Source organism: Cupressus sempervirens, chromosome 2 (assembly GCF_028749045.1).
Source record: "Cupressus sempervirens isolate cs-2001-9-10 chromosome 2, ASM2874904v1, whole genome shotgun sequence".
Taxonomy (NCBI): Eukaryota; Viridiplantae; Streptophyta; class Pinopsida; order Cupressales; family Cupressaceae; genus Cupressus; species Cupressus sempervirens.
In genome coordinates, this window is record NC_143119.1 from 475,403,013 (window position 1) to 475,422,519 (window position 19,507).

Genomic DNA, 19,507 nt, shown 5'->3' on the forward strand with positions numbered 1-19,507 from the left:
GCATGAAATGAAATGAATAAAATAAACTACTATCTCCTCTCTACTCCAGCAATAGCTACTCTTGCAGAAAAGAAAAACCCCTTGCAAATGAAAAGGTTTTTATAATAAATAGATATTCTCCATTTGACTCATCAACTCTTCAATGACCATTCAATTTGTAACTGATTCTTGATCTTTGATCTCTTCATCTTCTTCCTTTTGAAAAATGACATATTTATAAACTATGATTTATAAGGATATACATTAACATATTTGAATGATGTTTGGACAAGTGATATCAAAATATATTAAATTCAAATCAAAATGTTCCTTTGTTGGTCAAACTGAAAAATAAGTCTATCTGTAAACTTGGGTCTCGTTGCAGGGGAATATCTGTTGATTCCACTGTTGGATCGAGCTCAACTTTGGATATGTTTTTCCAAACCTAATTATCTCCATTCTCACCAAAGTGATTTTTGAAATAATGTTGGAGTAAAATGATATTTGATACTGAGTGCCGGTCTATATGACTGTTGCAAAATCAGAATTGATAAAATGGAGTTTCCATCAACTCCACTTTCACATGCTCTGTAATCCATATGTCTTCAATTTGTTGAACCTATTTTCTAATACGATACCTTCCATGCTTACCATGTTGGTTCTCTACTGAATTTTGGGAGTGAGTCTTTGGAATGTCTCTGGAAAAAAATCTCGAACACTCCTATATTACATAAAGATGTAATAAACGGAATAAACACTAAGCAACTAACATCTATTCCTACATGATTATGCAAACTCAAAATATGCAAGATAACATGTAACTAAGAATAACATGAAATAACAAAGATCTCAAACTATTGAAAATAACACCAATGCAAACCTCATGAAATCACAAAGTGGTTGATGATTTCCTTGCTTATGGGATGTGGTTGCTCACAATTCCTATAGCATAACAATGAGGTAGATAGTGCTTTATGAAGATGAGGAGAGGGCTCTCCTTTTATAGGAAATGAGATGAAACGGACGGCTGAGATTCAATGCAAGATGAAGGACAAGGATCTCTCAGGATTAATGAGGTGTCTATGAGGTGGAGGCCAAGTAGACTCCATGTGGGTTAGGGTTTTGACCATATAAAGCGGGCAATATGCTCACACATGTGTGAGCAACCTTTGATGGTGACATGTCTATGAAAAGTTCTCACATATGTGTGAGACCTTGATTCTCATGTGAAGGGGGACAAACATGAAGGAGGCATGGAAGGCATGAGGGGTGTGGAAAGTGTGAACATCTCTCACACATGTGTAAGGATTCCTCACACATGTGTGAGCACACACTTAGGATTAAAAGTGAATTAGTAAGGTGATTAGGAAAAGTAAGTGGGATTAGGTAGTGGGTAGGTTTAGAAGGATGAGTTAGGTTAGGAAAGTGAGGTTAGGTGAGGGTTAAAGTTAAGAGCCATGTGCTCAAATAGAATTAAATTTAATATTTAATTTGAAGTGGGATTAACAAAGGATTAATTAAGTAAATGAAGTACTTAATTAAAGTGAATGGGCTAAGGTGCATGTGGGATAGGCTAGGATTTAAATAAATTTGTGCTCAAAATAGACATCTAAATTTTAGACTTTTAAAACTTGAGAAGTAATCAAAATCATAGAATTAAACCTTCGCCAAGTTGTAGTGCTCTAAATTACCTTTCCAATGAGTATAAGAAGTCTGAGATCTAATATCCTAAGTGAAAGTTATGGTATTTTTACCAAGACAACCTTTACACCACTTTCAAAGAATTTTTTTTTGTTTTATGAGAATTATTCTGACAGGGTTAAATTTGACATTCGTCATGGGCTTGCAACTAAAAAAAATTTCATTTTTCTCTAAACATGGCCAAATTAAGACATATTATATATCAAAAGTTATGGAAAGGTCAACCCGGATCTAATGTCAAGGTTTATTTTTGCCCAAGAGGTCATGGATGCAAGTCCCCCCCACCAAAGAAATTTTTTTTTAAAAACATCATTCAAATTAAACATCCGAAACAACCTTTTGACTAATAATTTCACATGCCCATTTTTGTCAACAATTCATCATAACTGCAAACCTAAAACTCTCATATCTACAATAAACAACCTATAAAATCCATATATCTTGTCCTTTTTTATTCTTTCATGCATTCGCATGGATTCAATCTAGGGTTACAACAATAAAACCATAGTTTTGATACCACTTGTAAGGAAACTTGCAACCAAAAAATAATCATTGTTTTCACATAACACATAAAAGATCCAAAATAAATGAGAAATTAAAATTCATGTGCAAGAGAACATACAACATACCCACACAAAAAATTGTGACACAAGATATGCCCTAGAAAACCCTTATTGAGGGAAAACCAAGCATCAAAAAGCATTCATCACCTTGTATTATTCGAAAAAATATCATTGCAATACAACTATGGAAGTCTTCAAAGCCATAGCCACAACCAATGAATTCATATGAACAACCATGAATCCAAACATCCAATTGCATGCTTTCAACCTTCACAAATGCTCCTTTGACTAGCCTATCTCACCTTGTCTTGCTCAAATTTTATTTTTGTCTTTTGCCCTTGCCACTACAACTAGCCTTGTGCCTACTTATATTGTAGCAAGCTCCCACAAAACCACCAATTGGTAGTATGTAAACCATGTCCTAAAATCCTGTGGTACCTAACCTAGTAACCACACATTTAATATTGTACATTTAATTCTTTTTCCCCAATATTAAATAATTACATAAAATATTATCACAATGTTTTGATTAAGTAAAAACAGGTTTTGAAAGGACCTGAAACCTTATACAAAGAGACAAAAAAGATATATCAATGAAGGATCTTAATACAACTATGAAACACCACCCGGCAAACTAGAGGGACACACAAAATTTCTCAACAAGAGGGCTATAAATTAACCCAAAAAAAAAATTAATTAAAAAAAATTTTAAAAAATTTTTTTAAAAAGACCATCAAGATTTACATTTTGGTCTAATCTTTTGATAACGTAATGACATATCAAACGAAGGTTTGAAGGATTTGATTTTTTTTCCTTTAACTAATGTTCATCCATCCTCCACCTTTTCAGCAACCATTTGTTAATCCAGAGATAAACCTGAAGAACTAGGACAGACCGCAAGATTATCTAAAAGGGGGAAGGGGTAGCACCACTACTAACCCCCAAAACCCTTGCAGAAGAAACATGGACCTCAATACCTAGAGCAACAAGAGAAAATATAGTTGAATCAGCACCAGCAATAGTGTTCTGGACAAAGCAGGGTAAACTTTAAGAAAGTCACCTCCAAAAAAAGATATAAAATATTAGCGAATCTTTCATTATTTTCAAAAAACAAAATTATTTCTATTGGCGAATCTCTCAATTTTTTATTCTAAATATAATTCAAATTGGTGATTATTTTTGAATCATCCATTTTTTGTATAAAATATTGACGAATCTCAATAATAATAGGAAGTTCATTAATCACCATGGAATATTACAAATCAAAATTGGAACTTTTTTTACCTCGTGGAATATTATGAGGATCGTTACATATACTTTATATCAATAGTGAAAAATAAATATTGGTGATATATCCCTAAAGTAACTAATAATTATGATAATTATTGGCCATTTCAATAAAATTTCTCCAATAATATATTATATTTAGGTGACTCAAATCTAATTATGTAACGAATATTGTGGCAAATATTTGAGTTTAAATTTTTCAATAAAATAAATTATTGAGCAAGTGTAAATATTCTAGAACTAAATTTTATAAAACTATGGCAATTTAGATTGTATCAAATCTTAAATTATTAAGCAAATTACTAGCCAAAGAATTCTAAAATTAGCCAATTTGCAAATATTAGCCTCTAAAAAATACCTTGGGACAGAGTTAGCAGCAAAAGAAGGGACAACATCAACATTCTGAATCAAAGTTCCCTTAAAGACATTGTCCATATCATCAAAGACAACAACAGAAACATCTACCAAAGAAAGATCATTATGAGATGAACTATCCATCCCATCCCCCTCCTTGGAAACATTTGAACCATATAGTGATGGTTTGAAACCCCCGACCACCAAGAAGGTGATTTTTTCAATCTAACCTTATCAGAGGAACACCACGCAATAAGATGGTCAATCTTATGACATTTCTTGCACCTGAAGGGAATAGCCTCATAATCAAGATTTTGGGTCCAAGAACCATTCAGAGAAGCCAAAGTAATATGTTCAGGGAGAGCTTTGGAAACATCAATCTCCACAAGAATGCAAGAATACATCATCTTGTACACATTAGTAGACTCTCAATCAACCAACTGGAAATCCCCAATGACCTCCCCCACAGCCTCCAAGATTGAATTCAGCCAAAAGTGAAGGGGAAGATTCAGCAATCTTACCCATAAAGGTATCTTATGAAAGGATTCAATAGAAAAATCAAAACCCTGATACCAAGGTTTGGCCATTAAGGGGAACCTCTCCTCCCAAGAGAAACAATGACACATAATGGTTTTCCTATCTGCAAAATTTACAAATTTCACAATTAAAAAACCCCTTGCCACAAGGTAAATATGAACTAAATCTAATATGATTGGTTCCCCATGTTTGGAAATCGAAGCATGCAAATCTAGAAGAGATGGCTAGAAACCCCTAAAATGAAAAATAACAACATTAGAAGAGTAATCCTCTACATATTTGAAAATCTCATCAATAGTTTCTAAATCTAGATTAATCAAAATGGGGCTACTTATAGAGACGGGCACAACCGAAAGGAATCCCCCTCTCCCAACCAAAGCAGAACCACCAAGGCCTGCCTCAAAAGTAGCCACACCCACATAAAATATTGCAGATCTCCTCGCAGCAACCTAAGACCTAGAGAGGGTTATCTGTGATGTCCCAATGGACCCGCTAAGAGATGCAGTAAAATGGGCAAAGAGCCTCTCATGAGCAACAACAGGACGATGAGCAGTCACAATAGTAGCAAGAGGACGGTGGGTGGGAGCATCCGCTTTTTGAAAATCATGAGTGAGAGCAACAGGATCACCGTGAGCATGAGTTGGAGCCATCTTCTTCATGATTATCTGATATCTTTCAAACATTCAATATTATCACAATATTACTATACAATTCATCAAGGAAATCTCTACATGTTGCACATCCATCTAGATGCTCCTGATAGAGTAAATAATTAATTATTTATTATTTATTCTATTTACTTAAGCTTACTTAGGTTAATACATTTATTTAATAATTGTAGTCTAGGAGTTTGTGATAAGTTGTTGACAACATGAGAGTCTATTCCTATCTAAGTCATACTTATCCTCTCACCTTGTTCGAGGACTCTCCACCTTATGTGGACTTTTTCTTAGTCGTCACACTTATCTCCTAGCATCTTTTAGCTTGTTCTAGAAGATTCCTTGAGGCCTTTATATTCAGGCTCTCTCATTATATTTTTATATCACATAACATCATCTCTTTTTAGCATATTGTAAATACATTTTCCTATTTGCAATATCTTTCTCTCTCATGTCCATTTAGAGTTTCTCCAAGCTCCACCTCTTCCTTCCTTGGTTTCCCTTTAACAGGTTACTTGCATGCAGATGATCTTGGTGAATGCGGAGTTGGATTTCATCAACTCCTACGTGATATCAGAGCCTCCCTGCTACTACTTGGTTGAAAGTTTTTTGAAGCTACGATTTGGAGACACAAACTCTAGTTTGTTTATGCATTTTGCTTCAATTCAGGGGAATAGCATTTTTCCAAAGCACTTTGGGAGCAAACAAACACTGCCATTGGATCCAAAAGGCTATTTATAGTTAGAATTCATATAAAACTTTTCAATTTTGGAGACAAAGCTCTGGGAGGCAAAAAAAATTTGCTTGCAGGACCTATCGTATGGTCATACAAACAAATTTTGGCAGAAAAATTTAAAAAATACATTTGGGCCACTCCACTCGCACTCAGCCAGGTGGCCACCGTTGTGCCACCATGGCCCCGCCAACGTGCAGCCTGCAACAGTCACGCTGACGCCACAACCCAGCCATTGCCGTCGTCGCCGAGCCTCCTTCCAACCACCGCGGCCTCAATGGCACCCCCCAAATTTCTCTGCCTCTGCTTGCCTATCACTACCTCCTCCATTCCAACACTAATCTCTACACCTGCGCACCACCAGACACGTGTCTGTGCTCTGTGCTGAGTTGGATCTGCCGCATGGGTTTTGTGCACAATTGGCTGATTGTGGTGGTGACACATCGCACGGATGCCACGTGGCACTTTTCCATGTGGACCTTGCCATGCCATCCCTCTACCACGTGGCTACCACATGGATCATTTTTGCTAGGATGGCCACATAGCCGTTAATTTTAAACTAGTCTTTTGCTGACGTCAACATGACATCATCTTGCATCAGCACCTTCCAAGCGCTCTCCAAAGTCATTTTGACCTACTTATGATTTTTTGGCCATATCTTGAGCATACCAAGGTATTTTTTGGATTCGAAAGAAGCATCAAAAAGTTGGTTCTAAGATGGAGACATTGGTGCAGGTATTTTCAGGTTTTGATCTAGTTTTCTTGCTTTTTTTACTCTGGCAAGCTTTTCTTTTGCGTCCCTTATCCATTTCTTGAAAACGTTATATTTTTGGAAAGCTAGTTCTATCTACTTTTTAGAAATGGTGTTATTTCCTTCAGATTCTGCCCCATGCTCTTTATATCATATTTTTTGCATTTTTTCTCTATGGTGGATATCTTGGGTGTTACAGGTCTGAGGATCGTTTTCTTAGTATGGGATCCTTCGTTTTGGATTGTACTATCTTTTGTATTAGCTTGTAATCATTGAAGCTGTCATTTGTAAGCATCTTTATGTATACGCACTGAGATAAAGTGCCACTCTTGCATTTCGAGGGTCGGGAACGTTGTTTTGAGATAATTGTACCTGCACTATTTTTATAAAGCACCATGTGGGGGATAGTTGTTTGCCGCTTTTGTGCCTTCTTCCTTTTTGCCCCATGTAGAGTCGGTGTGATCGTGTCTTTATAGGTGTTTGTACCTCTTTCCCTCTCTTGTCATTCTTGGTCTATGTATAGGAGACTTTGGCCCACCTTTTCAGTTGCCTATCATTTCACCCCATTTGCATTAAGGGGAGGGGTTATTTTGTTGTTCTAATGCTTCCATGGTTGGATGGTTCGTTAGTGTGAGCTATGTATTCAGTGGTTGATCATATATACAATGTGATTGTAGTGGTTGGCTACCTATGCATTTTGGTGAGATGGATCATCTACCATATAGACACACTCAGTTCATGCCTTCTTCTTCCATGGTGGTTCTTCAGATCAACAATTTCTTTCTGATGAAAAATTTGTGGCTTCTTCATGCTTCAGTGATGCTCTTCATGATCACTCTTTGTTCCTATTTGCCAAAACATTCTTCTAGTTGGAGGCTTCTTCAGTCCTTCACTAGATTTTTGGTTATCTCTTTTTGGAGAGGGGTTTTTCCCACTAGGTTTTCTCCTTTTCTCTGGTTTATAGAGATTGCATTGTACATGGGTACCTAACATGGCCTCGTTGTTGGGACCCATTTTGCATTTTCTCTTAGTTTTTTGAGCTTAAGGCATTCCCCTAAGTTGCATTTAAGGGGGGTGTTAGAGTAAATAATTAATTTATTATTATTTATTCTATTTACTTAAGCTTACTTAGGTTAATGCATTTATTTAATAGTTGTAGTCTAGGAGTTTGTGATAAGTTATTGACAACACACGAGTCTGTTCCTATCTAAGTCATACTTATCCTCTCACCTTGTTCGAGGACTCTCCACCTTATGTGGACGTATGCTTAGTTGTCACACTTATCTCCTAGCATCTTCTAGCTTGTTCTAGAAGATTCATTGAAGACTTTATATTTAGACTCCCCCATTATATTTTCATATCACATAACATCATCTCTTTTTAGCATATTGTAAATACATTTTCTTATTTGCAATATCGTTCTCTCTCATGTTCCTTTAGGGTTTTTCCAAGCTCCACCTCTTCCTTCCTTGGTTTCCCTTCGACAGGTTATTTGCATGCAAATGATCTTGGTGACTGCAGAGTTGGATTTCATCAACTCCTACAGCTCCTAAGTGCAACATTACATAATAAAATAAAACGATACAATATAACAATATCATGCAATGTGTGCAACACCCATAATCTAAACAGTGTGCAATGGATGCGTCACAGAGGTATGGAAGGTGAATTAAGTATTTGAGCCATTATTTGTCTCCCCCTCTCATCTTGTTGTACTTCATCTCTCTATTAGTCTATCTCCCCATCTATATTTTCTTCTCTATCTCTCGCTCTCTATCTCCCTAGATCTCTTTCTATCTTTACCTCTCAATCTATCTCTATTTTTCTATCTTAGTTTCTTTGTCTCTCTCCTGCTCTACTCATCTCTATCTTATTTGAAATATCTCTTTTTTTGAAAATAATTAATTTTGAGCTTTTATATTAATAAAAACAAAACAATCATTTTCTACAATATATAGATTTACCATTCCTAACCATTTTCTAGTGTGCACTCATTTCTCCTTTGTACAAACGATTAATTTGCAGCTTTTAAATTAATAAAAATTTGTGCAAAGATAATTGTTTTCTTTTTTATTTGTAGGGTCAAATGATTATCTATAGATCCCATGTTTGAAACCTTACTAGGCCTATTGGGACTTTCGTATTTTTTGCTTTCATTTGTGCCAAGAACGCTTACCAATACTTACAATCTATGAAGAAAAAAATAATTTTGGTATAAATTATTAAGTAAATGTAAATAAGAATAAATTAACCTAGATTATATTACTTGTTTATTTAATATGAAAAAAGTGATTATGCATGGTATTTTCTAGCAGTCAACTCACTCTAAATCTTAAGAAAATTGAAGAGAAATTAAGAAGTAATGTGTATTCTAAAATATGCCATAACAATGGTTAATATAGAGAAAACCATTTTAGGAGACAAAACCTATACTTCAAAATATATTAAATAAGAAAATACTAAATCATACACTAAATACATGGACTTAGAATTGACACCCAAAATAGCACAAATCCTAATGCCCAAGTTGCTAGTAGTCTTTTGATTGTACATTTATCTAAAATTATTGTAATATTTTATACAAGAAAAATAAAAAATTTACTTATTTTGTTTCATACATCATTAATGCCTCATTGCAACTTTGTATAATTAGGAAAATACATGATAGAGTAATTTCCCTACTCTATTTAGGTATCTCAGTCTTTAAATTTATTTCTTTGAAATATTTGAAATAAATTTTATATTTTTCTCTTTTTATTCATTTCTACTCCCTAGAGATCTTGAAATTTTAAATTTATATATCCAATCTAAACTAGTAAAAAAAAGTATTGACCTTCAATACAAATATTCAATTGAATATATCTTTAAAATTTACAATATTTGACCATAAAATCAATTTGAAGCTTCCCAATATTGCCTAAAATTGGTAAAATAATCAAATAATTATGATTTTAATCTCTTCTTATCTTTAAGATTTTTGTAATGTTTTATAAACTATTTAATCTGAAGATTGAGATTTAATCTTTAAAATATAAAGTGACAACATGGATAGAGCTACAATAAAATAATATTAAAAAAAATCAACTTATCAAAATTTCTTTGTTTTGTAGAATTTTTAAGTTTGCAACATCGCACAATGGTGGCATCCTTTTTTATTTTAATCAAAGATAAATTTAAAATGGTGCATTAAGAGAATGTCTATTGTAAAAGTAAAAATAATAAAAATCAATTTCTCAACCTACCCAAAAATCATAAAAATCAAGTTCCAATAACATTAAAAACTAAAGTTACAATGAAATGGTTAATAGAAACAACCATGTACATTGAAGAACAAAGAACAGAGTTCCAATACTTGCACAGGCGGCGAGGCTACCGAAAAGATGTGAAATCCAACTTTACATTTTCCCATTACATTGACTTGAAGTTTGCTTGCCTTTGAAACAGATCCATTTTAAAATCTCACCTTTTGGAGGTATATCAGAGCATTAATCCAATTAAAAAGCTTAGCTTGACTCTCAAATTTCAGTCCCATTTCATTTGAATCCTTCCAAAAATAAAACCCATCCTCATCCCTCAAATTTCTCTGCCTGTCCAATGGTCGTATAGTTGCCCACTGCTAGTGGTTAATGTCCACCCCGAGCTGCCTCCAATAGTGTTATTCTCCGCAGCAACGCAATGCAAGGCAACCGCCATTAAAATAACCAAAGTTGGCATTTCTTTTCTGCTCACATATGTCATGTTCCTCGATCGACTCACTTAACAAGTCAAGCTCAATTTGCTCAAAACACAATCTCAACTAAACTCAAATCAAAATCTTTATTGGTTATTTTGTTTGGGCGCGAGAATTGAATGGTCCAAGAATATTTACTGTCATTTGATTTACTATTTATAAATCTTTCTTTTTAAACCAAACACTATCCAAACCTCAATGTCACAACCTGTTCTTTTCATACGCAAATGCATGGATGATCATGTTTCCATTTGGCACTTATTAAACCAAATTTAATTCTAGTTTGTTGAGAATAAAAGAATAAGTGAATATCTAATATGCCGATAGAAGAGTGGGGTATGTGGTAGTTACACAATAACTAATCTTTAACGCTTTTTAATTCATTCTGCCAAGAAAGGGGAAAGAAGGAAAAAGAAAGCGAAAAAATATAGCTTCCAAGTTCCTTACTTCATCACTAATTGGGATTTCCGGAGAGAATAGAAAACAAAAAAACTCATTTCCATTTATCCCACTCGCATTCTTCAAGCTCGTTGCTCTATTCTGGTTGTCTTTGGCCCATTTTCATAGCTTACAGAAGGCCAGGTTGAGGCAGATCAATTGTGGGTCTGAGATTTTCAGTCAGGAGACGAGCAGTTTTCGAAAACTACTTGCTATCACATTTGATTACTGATGGTCTCAGTCCTTTTGATCCGTCCAAGGAGACAACAGTTGAAGATTCGAGCAGGGAAGAGTATGTCTATGTCCGTGTTCAGCAGCGCAATGACAGTAACTACTGCTCAGGGCCTTTGAGTCGGCCTGGCTTAACCATCACACACTAAAATGAGCGGGCAAAGTAATAATCCCTTTTCATAGGCGGGAGTGCAAATTTAAAAACGAAATTCAAATTAACTGCAGCTGTCGGTGTCACTGGCTAACTGCAACTGTCACTATCCCCTGGGAGAGTTAAAACAACCGTCCGTAATAGAAAACGGAAAAGGGACAAAATGCTATATGGGCCCACACCAGCCACCTAAGCGGTCAAAGCTTAGTGAGTGATGGTTAAGCCAGGCCAATATTTCACCCAGCTAAGTCAGAACATTAGGATTAAAATATTAATTGCCGTTCCAATAGAGCTGGTAACAATTTACAATATTTCCTTGAGCTTTAATAGCTGCTCCAAGCCTTGGAAAATCTTCTTGAACTAAAGATGGGCCTGATAAAATATTTCAACAGGGCCAAATAAAATATAATCGAACTATAATTGAATCGAGTCTGGAAGTATTATTCCATTCCTCAAATGTAGTCTTCAGTGGACTGGCCCACCAAATATATGCACCCAGAAAAATTGACACTTGTAAGTAGATATTCTTTGTATAGATTGTCTCTGTACAATAGTTCAGTTATATTATATTAGCTCGGTTTATGATCGTCATGATCTTCTTCCATCATTCATGATATATGGATGAAATGTTGATGACATTTACAGCCTGCTCTAATACCATGTTAATGTTATATAAATGTTATATAGGATTGTTTTCTGCAAGTGTATTACACTGTCATTGTTATTGGTGTGTTCCAAATGCAGATTTAAAGACTTCTAAATATGAGAGTTGTGTGTTTCTGACTTCAACCATATAGCTGACTGACTTTTTTTTCATCTAGATTGATGAAACGAAAATGATTTCTTGAGAACGTTCTCAGCTTTCCATCAATATAATGTTCGTTAAATAATCATCATTAGATAATAATAATATAAATAACCATATATATACCATCAACAATATCTCAACATCTCATCAACAATATCTCAACATCTCATGATCGAATCGATCCGACTAAAGCTACCCCAATATCTCATGATCGAAATTCTACTGGCATGATTCTATTTGTAATATGCTTACTTTAACAGTTTGAATGGTTGATCTTTGCTTAATGTGCTGAACTCTATGGAATGTTGCACACCTACTTGCGCTCGAATAAAATTATATGCATTGATCTAGACGGAGTATTGATTTTTATGTGCTGAATTCTACTGAATGTCAGACTCGAATAAAACCATGTGAGATAAAAGATCACATATCGATTTTGCAAGCAAATAAAATATCGAACATTAATCAGTCCTCCATTTGATACGAGAATACAGAAATCAAATGAATAAATGAAAAAAAGATTCCAAGTTACACGATGCCCACAATAGAAATTAGTTGAACGTTATACGCCATTCAAAACAAAAATGGGATACAAACGCAACATGCATCTGTCACACAACCTCATTATCCGGTGTATGGCATTAGGAATACAAAAGCTCTTGTTCTCTCAATAATCCCTTCAAACTAAAAATATGACCCATTAATTAGAAATAATCATAAAATACAGTACTTCTGAAATCCTCACGAAGATATAAAAACTCAAATGGACTCCTCCTTAATTTTCACTTTCTATTCAAAATCTCTTAAAACATTGTTCTCCGCTTCAATTAATAAGTTAATATTGCTTCCAAAATATAGACTGCTTTTGAAATCGGATTGCTCAACTGTTAAAAAACAAATTGAGAGTAAAGAAGATCCAAAGGCCTTAACAGGAAGCGATGCTTCACAATTGACGAAGCATTCCCGATTCTCATGTACTTAGAAAATGGCTTCAGAATTCCTGATCATAATACAATTACATTTAAAATATTTGACCCAACTCGCGTGTTCTTACAAAGATGAGAATTGCAGAGCACCATTACATGAATGACACCCAAACAGGATAAATGTGCTACAAGATGATCATGTATCGGTAGCTGACACCAAGATACCAAAGGCCATCTATAACACTTAAAAGGGAACTGGGGTAAGTGGTCCACAAACAAATTCTTTTCAGCTACGAATGCTCATATCTGCTCATTGGTCATATTTTGACCTCACCTGGGAAAAATAAGAGATTTACTTTAGGAATTCTGCTCCCCGTTCTGGAAATCAGTTGCATGCTGACTTCCTCAATTCAACTGAGAATTTCGGTTAGTAGCTAAATGACGGCACAGCCCAGCGAAAGTGCAAATGCTACTTTGTTAGGTCCGTTTTTATCACGATCGATCGCATAGGCCGGACTTCCTAGGCAATCCCTTAAACACCGCTGTAATTTACAATCTGTGTCTAGCTCATGTTTGCCACATCGGAAACACTACTCGACCTCATTGAATACTCCGATACAAGTTTGAAAAACAAAGATGATTTGTCTTCTAGAAGTGCTAATGGAGTATCAAATTCCGCCACCTTACCTAAAACCAGTGATAGTAACCCCACTCAAAACTGTTAGTTTAGAAAGAAATCTTCAAATTTGTAATTCTAGTATCACAGTTTAGTTTAAGCCTAAAGAAAATTGAATACACAATGAGCACCCTGATATTTACCATCACTTAAAACCAAAACTTGATCACTGTCTATTACTGTTGGAATACGGTGTGCAATAGAAATGACAGTACAATCCATGAACTCAGCACGAATTGTTCGCTGAATGACGCCATCAGTCGCTGTATCCACTGATGCAGTTGCTTCATCAAGCACCAGTATACGGGCTTGTTTCAGCAATGCTCGACCTAAAGATACAAGCTGCCTCTGACCCATGCTCCAATTTTCTCCATTCTCTGTCACTGCAATAACATGTCCACCATCACTTCTAAGCGGAAAAGCGTCATTAGATTTAAATGCAAAGCCACCGGCCTGCAGATGATCCATGTAAATGAGATGAAACAAACATCTAAGCACTTAAGTTAGCATCGACAACAAAACCAACCTGGACTATCGAGTTTTGCTTCCTTCTGCCGTACTATATCTCCAAGCTGACACTTGTCAAGAGCCTGCAAAACAAAACCCATTTCATGGTCAAGTAACACAGGCATATCATGATCGCCATTAAGGCACAAATCAATAACACCATCATAATCCAATACTATCTTGTGTTCTTGATCAGAGTTTTCTAGTTACAAAAATTACTATCACCATTCAAGAGCATACCTCCCAGATTTTTAAGGCACAAATCAATAACACTATCATAATGCAATACTATCTCATGTTCTTGATCAGAGTTTTCTAGTTACGAAAATTATTATCACCATTCAAGAGCATACCTCCCAGATTTTATTGTCTGAATGTTCTTCAAGAGGATCGAGATTGAAACGGATTGTACCCTCAAACAAAGTTGGGTCTTGTGGGATAATGCCTAAACGTGAGCGCAGATCATGCAAGCCAATGGTTGATATATCTAGGCCATCAATGACAATTCTTCCATCCACAGGCTCCACCATCCGAAACAAGGCTTGAATTAGTGTAGATTTCCCACTGCCTGTCCGACCCACTATCCCTATTTTCGTCCCTCCAAGAAATGTGCAGGTTATACCATGTAGAACCTTTGGAAGACTCTCTTTATATTTCACCTGTCAGTTGAATCCACAAGAAGTTTCTTTTAACAATAAAACTAAATGAAAGTACGAGTTCAGATATAACGTAGATCATTCCAAAGTGGAACAATAAAAAAATTAGCATGCTAAGGTCTTCACGAGGAAGCCAAATAACATGTTAGTTTAGAGAGAACCATTATTCAAAAATTTACAGTACATCTCGGAATGGCAAACAATATTCAGTACCACGTACCTAACATGTCACCCTGATATTTATCAAAATATCCAACCTGTATGAGACAATTAGCACTTTCCCTAAAGAACATGGGGATGCATGTGGTTGTATAATATACAATCTGCGCAGGTTGTATTCTATAATTCTGCTAGTACTCAATTTTTGTCAAATTATACAAATCTTGCTTGATTCATTTCACAATGAATTGGAGTTGGAAACGTTTTTGTTGTCTATATCTTATTATAGTATTTACTATACACATCCTCCATTACAATGACAATGTCTTCGTTCCACACAGTTTCCAGATATTAGATGGCACATTATTTTCCTTTTTGATCATTTTGTGCTACAAATGCCGATATGTACAGAGGAAGGGACTTGTCATCTTGATAAGGGACCAACACAAGGGCTGACCTCGGCTATTCCATAATCTTCTAAAAAGCTTGTTCCCTCTTGTCATCCCATCTAAAAGAAACAATTATTAAACAGACCAAAGAAAAAGAGAGGCTGAAACCAATGTTACCAGACTCTTGCACTTTAGCTCTGGATTCCAGTCCAGGTTTGTCCCTGGGTTCTGCGGCAGCCCCAGCGCCTGGCTTCTTCAAGAGCTGTTTATGGGCAATTTTGGGAGTAATTAAATCAAATACAATTCTTATTGATTGTTGGAAGGCCAAGTCAGCTAACTCAAAGTCAGACCCGGCCTCATACATCAGCTATATAAAGAGATCAAATGAAATCATTATTGCAAATTTGCACCCATTCAAAAATGATGATCTCTCTTTGTCACAACACCAGTGATAAACCATTAGTGGGCAGCGAATTGACATTATCAAAGCCAGCAAGTTATCTATCTGGGTAGCGATATGTATCATTAGCAGGCAACAAGCTTCCTTGGTGTTATTTAAGGGGTGGTGATATGAATGCAGGGATATTATTATTATCCTACAGCTGTTCAAAAATGTTCAAATTTTCAATAATGATTAAAATTCTAGCGGGCTTGCCTAACTGAAATGTCAACATTATTAATTAAAATCGAACTTTTGATTTTCTATATTAACAAAGTGGAATAAAATGAATGGTTGAGGGATCATCGAAATAAAATTAAGTCTGATAACTGGGGAACTTTATTGAACAAACTGAAATTTTAATTTGGAAGCTCCCTTGATGATAATAAGTCTTAATTAAATAAAAGGGAGGATGAATCTCACGAAAAATATATTTCAATAAAAGGGAGGATGAATCTAACGAAATTATATTTCAAGAAAATCATAAGACCTTTTTTTATGGTTATTTGTCTCTTTTCATTGTTTTGTAGCCTTGATGCATGTTTTCCTCGCTTTGTTTTGCAAGGTCGTTTTCATTGAAGGAGAGGATAGCAAATTCAAGCTCAAAGACTTTCAGACAATAGGAAGTTTCAAGTCATCATAGTGCAATTCAACCCCTAATCAAGGTTAGGGGAGATCCTAAAGAGAAGAATCAAAGTCTACAAATGGAAAATATTCTTTTCAACTAGGGTATTAAGGGATCCCACCACATGTCAAGCTTATAGATACAAATCAAGGTTAGGGGAATCCTAGAAAGAAGAAGAATCAAAGTCTATGAATGGAAAAAAATTCTTTTCAACTTGGGATATTAAGGGATCCCACCACATGTCAAGCTTATAGATACAAATAAGAATTCAAGTTGGACTAGATGTAGAAATATTTCAGAAGGATGGAGAAAAGTTAAACAAGAATTGATTTTTGAAAGAGTTATTCAGAGTTAGAAATTTTTTGTCCTCATCAAAGGATTAAAAAGACCTATGGTGAGATGGCATCGAGTAGACTCCACCAATAAAAAAATTCCAGATTCAAGCACCATCAATCAAATTATGCCAAGTGTCCCAGTGTCCTATTCTCTCATTGGCTATCAAAAGTTTTGTAATTTTCTTATTGGCCCACATTGTGGTGTCTTCGTGTAATTTATGTGTTTTTTTGATAACTCTTATTAGGGTTTGTGGGACTAAATCTTAGCCCTTGATCTTTAATGTATTTTGGCCCTTCATTGTATTTGAGCAACTATAAATTGTCAAGGCCTTCTCATTTATAAGGCATTAGTTTAGGAGGTGGAACCAAAGAGCTAGAGAAGGGTCGGCTAGCTAAGGGAGAGACTTGATCAAATTGTTGCTATAATAGTTGTCAAAGTAACTGATAATTCATTATTGGTTTTTTGATGGTGGATTACTTAATAATGTTGTGAAGTGTTGCATGGTTTCCTCAATCTTTCACTTAAAGTGGGTTATTTTTTGTGTTGAAGTGGTTTAGTTAAATGTAAGTTGTTGTGGATGCTTACTTGTTTGACTCAAACAAATTTGGGCCACTAACCTCTTGCTGATGGTAAGGGTGTCTTGTATTGTAAGCCGATGATTGAATGCACTTAACTACGATTAGTTTTGAATCTTTAATTTGCATCCAATTCAATGGGATTGGAGATGATATATTTATTTAAAACCCATGTGAGTGTTTCCTTAGAACCTTGTACTATATGGGTGGAGTCATCGGCGGCATTACATCTAGTAGAGTCCAGGTCATCCATGATTCCTTTAATTCCCAGTTAGAGGTAGAAGTAGCAACAAGTTGAAGTGGAAGTTGAAAAATCAAATTACATTTTCTTTGCACATTGTGAAGAAAAATCTTTAGGATTTCAGTTTTTATTATTTTGTTTAGATTTTTTCCATAAATAATTAATCAAAAATATTAGTAATGTAATTTAAATTTTTAATGATATATATTTCTAACATAACTGTCAAATATGATTCAAATTAAATTGATGTTGTGTGTATTAATGGGCTATTGTGGTTGTGTACCCCTGTTGTGGTTGCAAACCTTATGAATTTATGGTATTGCTATATTCATGCGTTTGAAACACATGCTAATGTAAGAGATGATAATGCCCAATTAAAAATAAAGAAGAAAGAATAATGTTTATTTAAAAGGACGTTTGAATGAATTAAAGTAGTGGGAATTCAAACTTGTGAATATAGAAGGTTCACCATCAATCATTTATTAATTTTTATTTTGTTATAGTTTAATTCTCTTGCCTCGTTAAGAAATTAGTGTTTTGCCTTATTGCATTAATGTAGGCTTGATAGTGAAGTCAATGCCGATGGCAGCAGTAAATGGTGATGTTGTACAAACATGTGTACAGATTTTAATGCATATGGTCAAGTTATTAATGATTCTGTACAAATAAATAATATGCTACTGCCCACTGTTCATTTATCTCATCAAATTTGACTCTTGTCATGTTTGTCCTATACACTTTGTACAAATGACAGTCACAAGTTTTTTATCATATTTTTTGCTTAAAAAATTAGGATTGACCAATCAAATTAAGGAAAAATAAGATTTACGTAATTATGTCAATAAAAAATAAATATAAACTACAGAAGTTGCATTAATTCTGTGGTATGATTGGTTAATTAAATTGTAGAATTGAATGATTGCAATAGTATCCTACCTTTGACAATAGGAACCATACCCATATCCAAGGGAAAAGAATTTTCCGTACACACATACCTGAATAACAAGAAACAAACATATTCTTCTATGATTCGAGACTATAAATCAATTATATGTTAGAAATACAAGTGGGAATCTTGAAGTTACCCTTTGATACTTCCCAAAAGATACATATTTGAATTTGGAATAGTGTTGACAGGGTTTGTTCTAATTTGGGTCAGTATGATTGTCATGTTATATCATTGCTCGACGATCTCGAGATGAAAAACTAGTTCAGTTGTTTGTCTTAAAGATTGAATCCTTGCAGGTTGCTTGTGACAGAGTGCTGCTGAAAATAGTCATTTAAGCAGCTTATTTCTTGGCAGCATGTGGAATTCAATTTTCCCCAGATGGCCCTAGTTGCAGTCATTTAATTCGCCTGGATTACAAAAATCCAATTGGCTTCCATGGGTACTGCTGGCAGTCACAAATGTTTATGGCGTATCTATTCAATTGTTAGTCCCTGCGTATTGATAGGCAGGGAACTAATGTTTTCAGTGGTGGTAACAATTATTTTTCCAATCAAAGTTACTGAGTTCTCTAAAGTCTAAAAATCACTTTATTTTTTAATTAAATTTTAAACAACAATTTCTAATTTGTGGTTGGCCAGTTATATTTTTGCTAGGGGTAAAATTATTTTTTTAACAGTAAAATTACTTCAAAAAAATCTGGAATGTTCCTCGGCTTCCAAAATTCTCACTTCAAAACATGGGTTTCGGCTTCAACTATCATCATTTTCCCCTGGGAATGTGGGCGTTTGTGGACTTGAACTCAGGTCGTCAACTAGGATTTAATGGCAGCATTCGCATCTGTGCGCCTCTGTGGAACCCTAGCTAGGAGCATAGAAACATGCGGTAAGGCTGTGGAAAAAACTGGGCATGGCCTACATTAAGTAGTCTTCTAAAATGAGAATTAGATGCAATATAATGGTTAAAGTAGAGAGCAAAAGACATTTACAGATCTTAACGACTGCGGTCCAAGCATACCGCGCGCGTCACAAAGGATCCCCATTAACTCGTCCAAGAATTACCAAACTTCTTAAAAAATTGAACAAAAAGCTCCAACTACTTCAAAACTAA

The 19,507-nt window shown here is 35.0% G+C and overlaps 1 protein-coding gene across 1 annotated transcript in view; it reads right to left on the bottom strand.

Annotated features, from left to right (window-relative positions):
- Positions 1 to 12,674: 12,674 nt before the first annotated feature.
- Positions 12,675 to 19,507, bottom strand: part of ABCC5 (multidrug resistance-associated protein 5) — a 59,616-nt gene continuing 52,783 nt past the window's right edge. Inside the window, exons 8-11 of the mRNA XM_089814275.1 lie at positions 14,385 to 14,690; positions 14,051 to 14,114; positions 13,668 to 13,907; positions 12,675 to 13,535 (exon numbers count right to left, since the gene is read on the bottom strand). Coding sequence (XP_089670401.1) covers positions 13,411 to 13,535; positions 13,668 to 13,907; positions 14,051 to 14,114; positions 14,385 to 14,690 — 735 coding nt within the window. The 3' untranslated portion in view covers positions 12,675 to 13,410. The remainder of the gene's footprint in view (positions 13,536 to 13,667; positions 13,908 to 14,050; positions 14,115 to 14,384; positions 14,691 to 19,507) is intronic.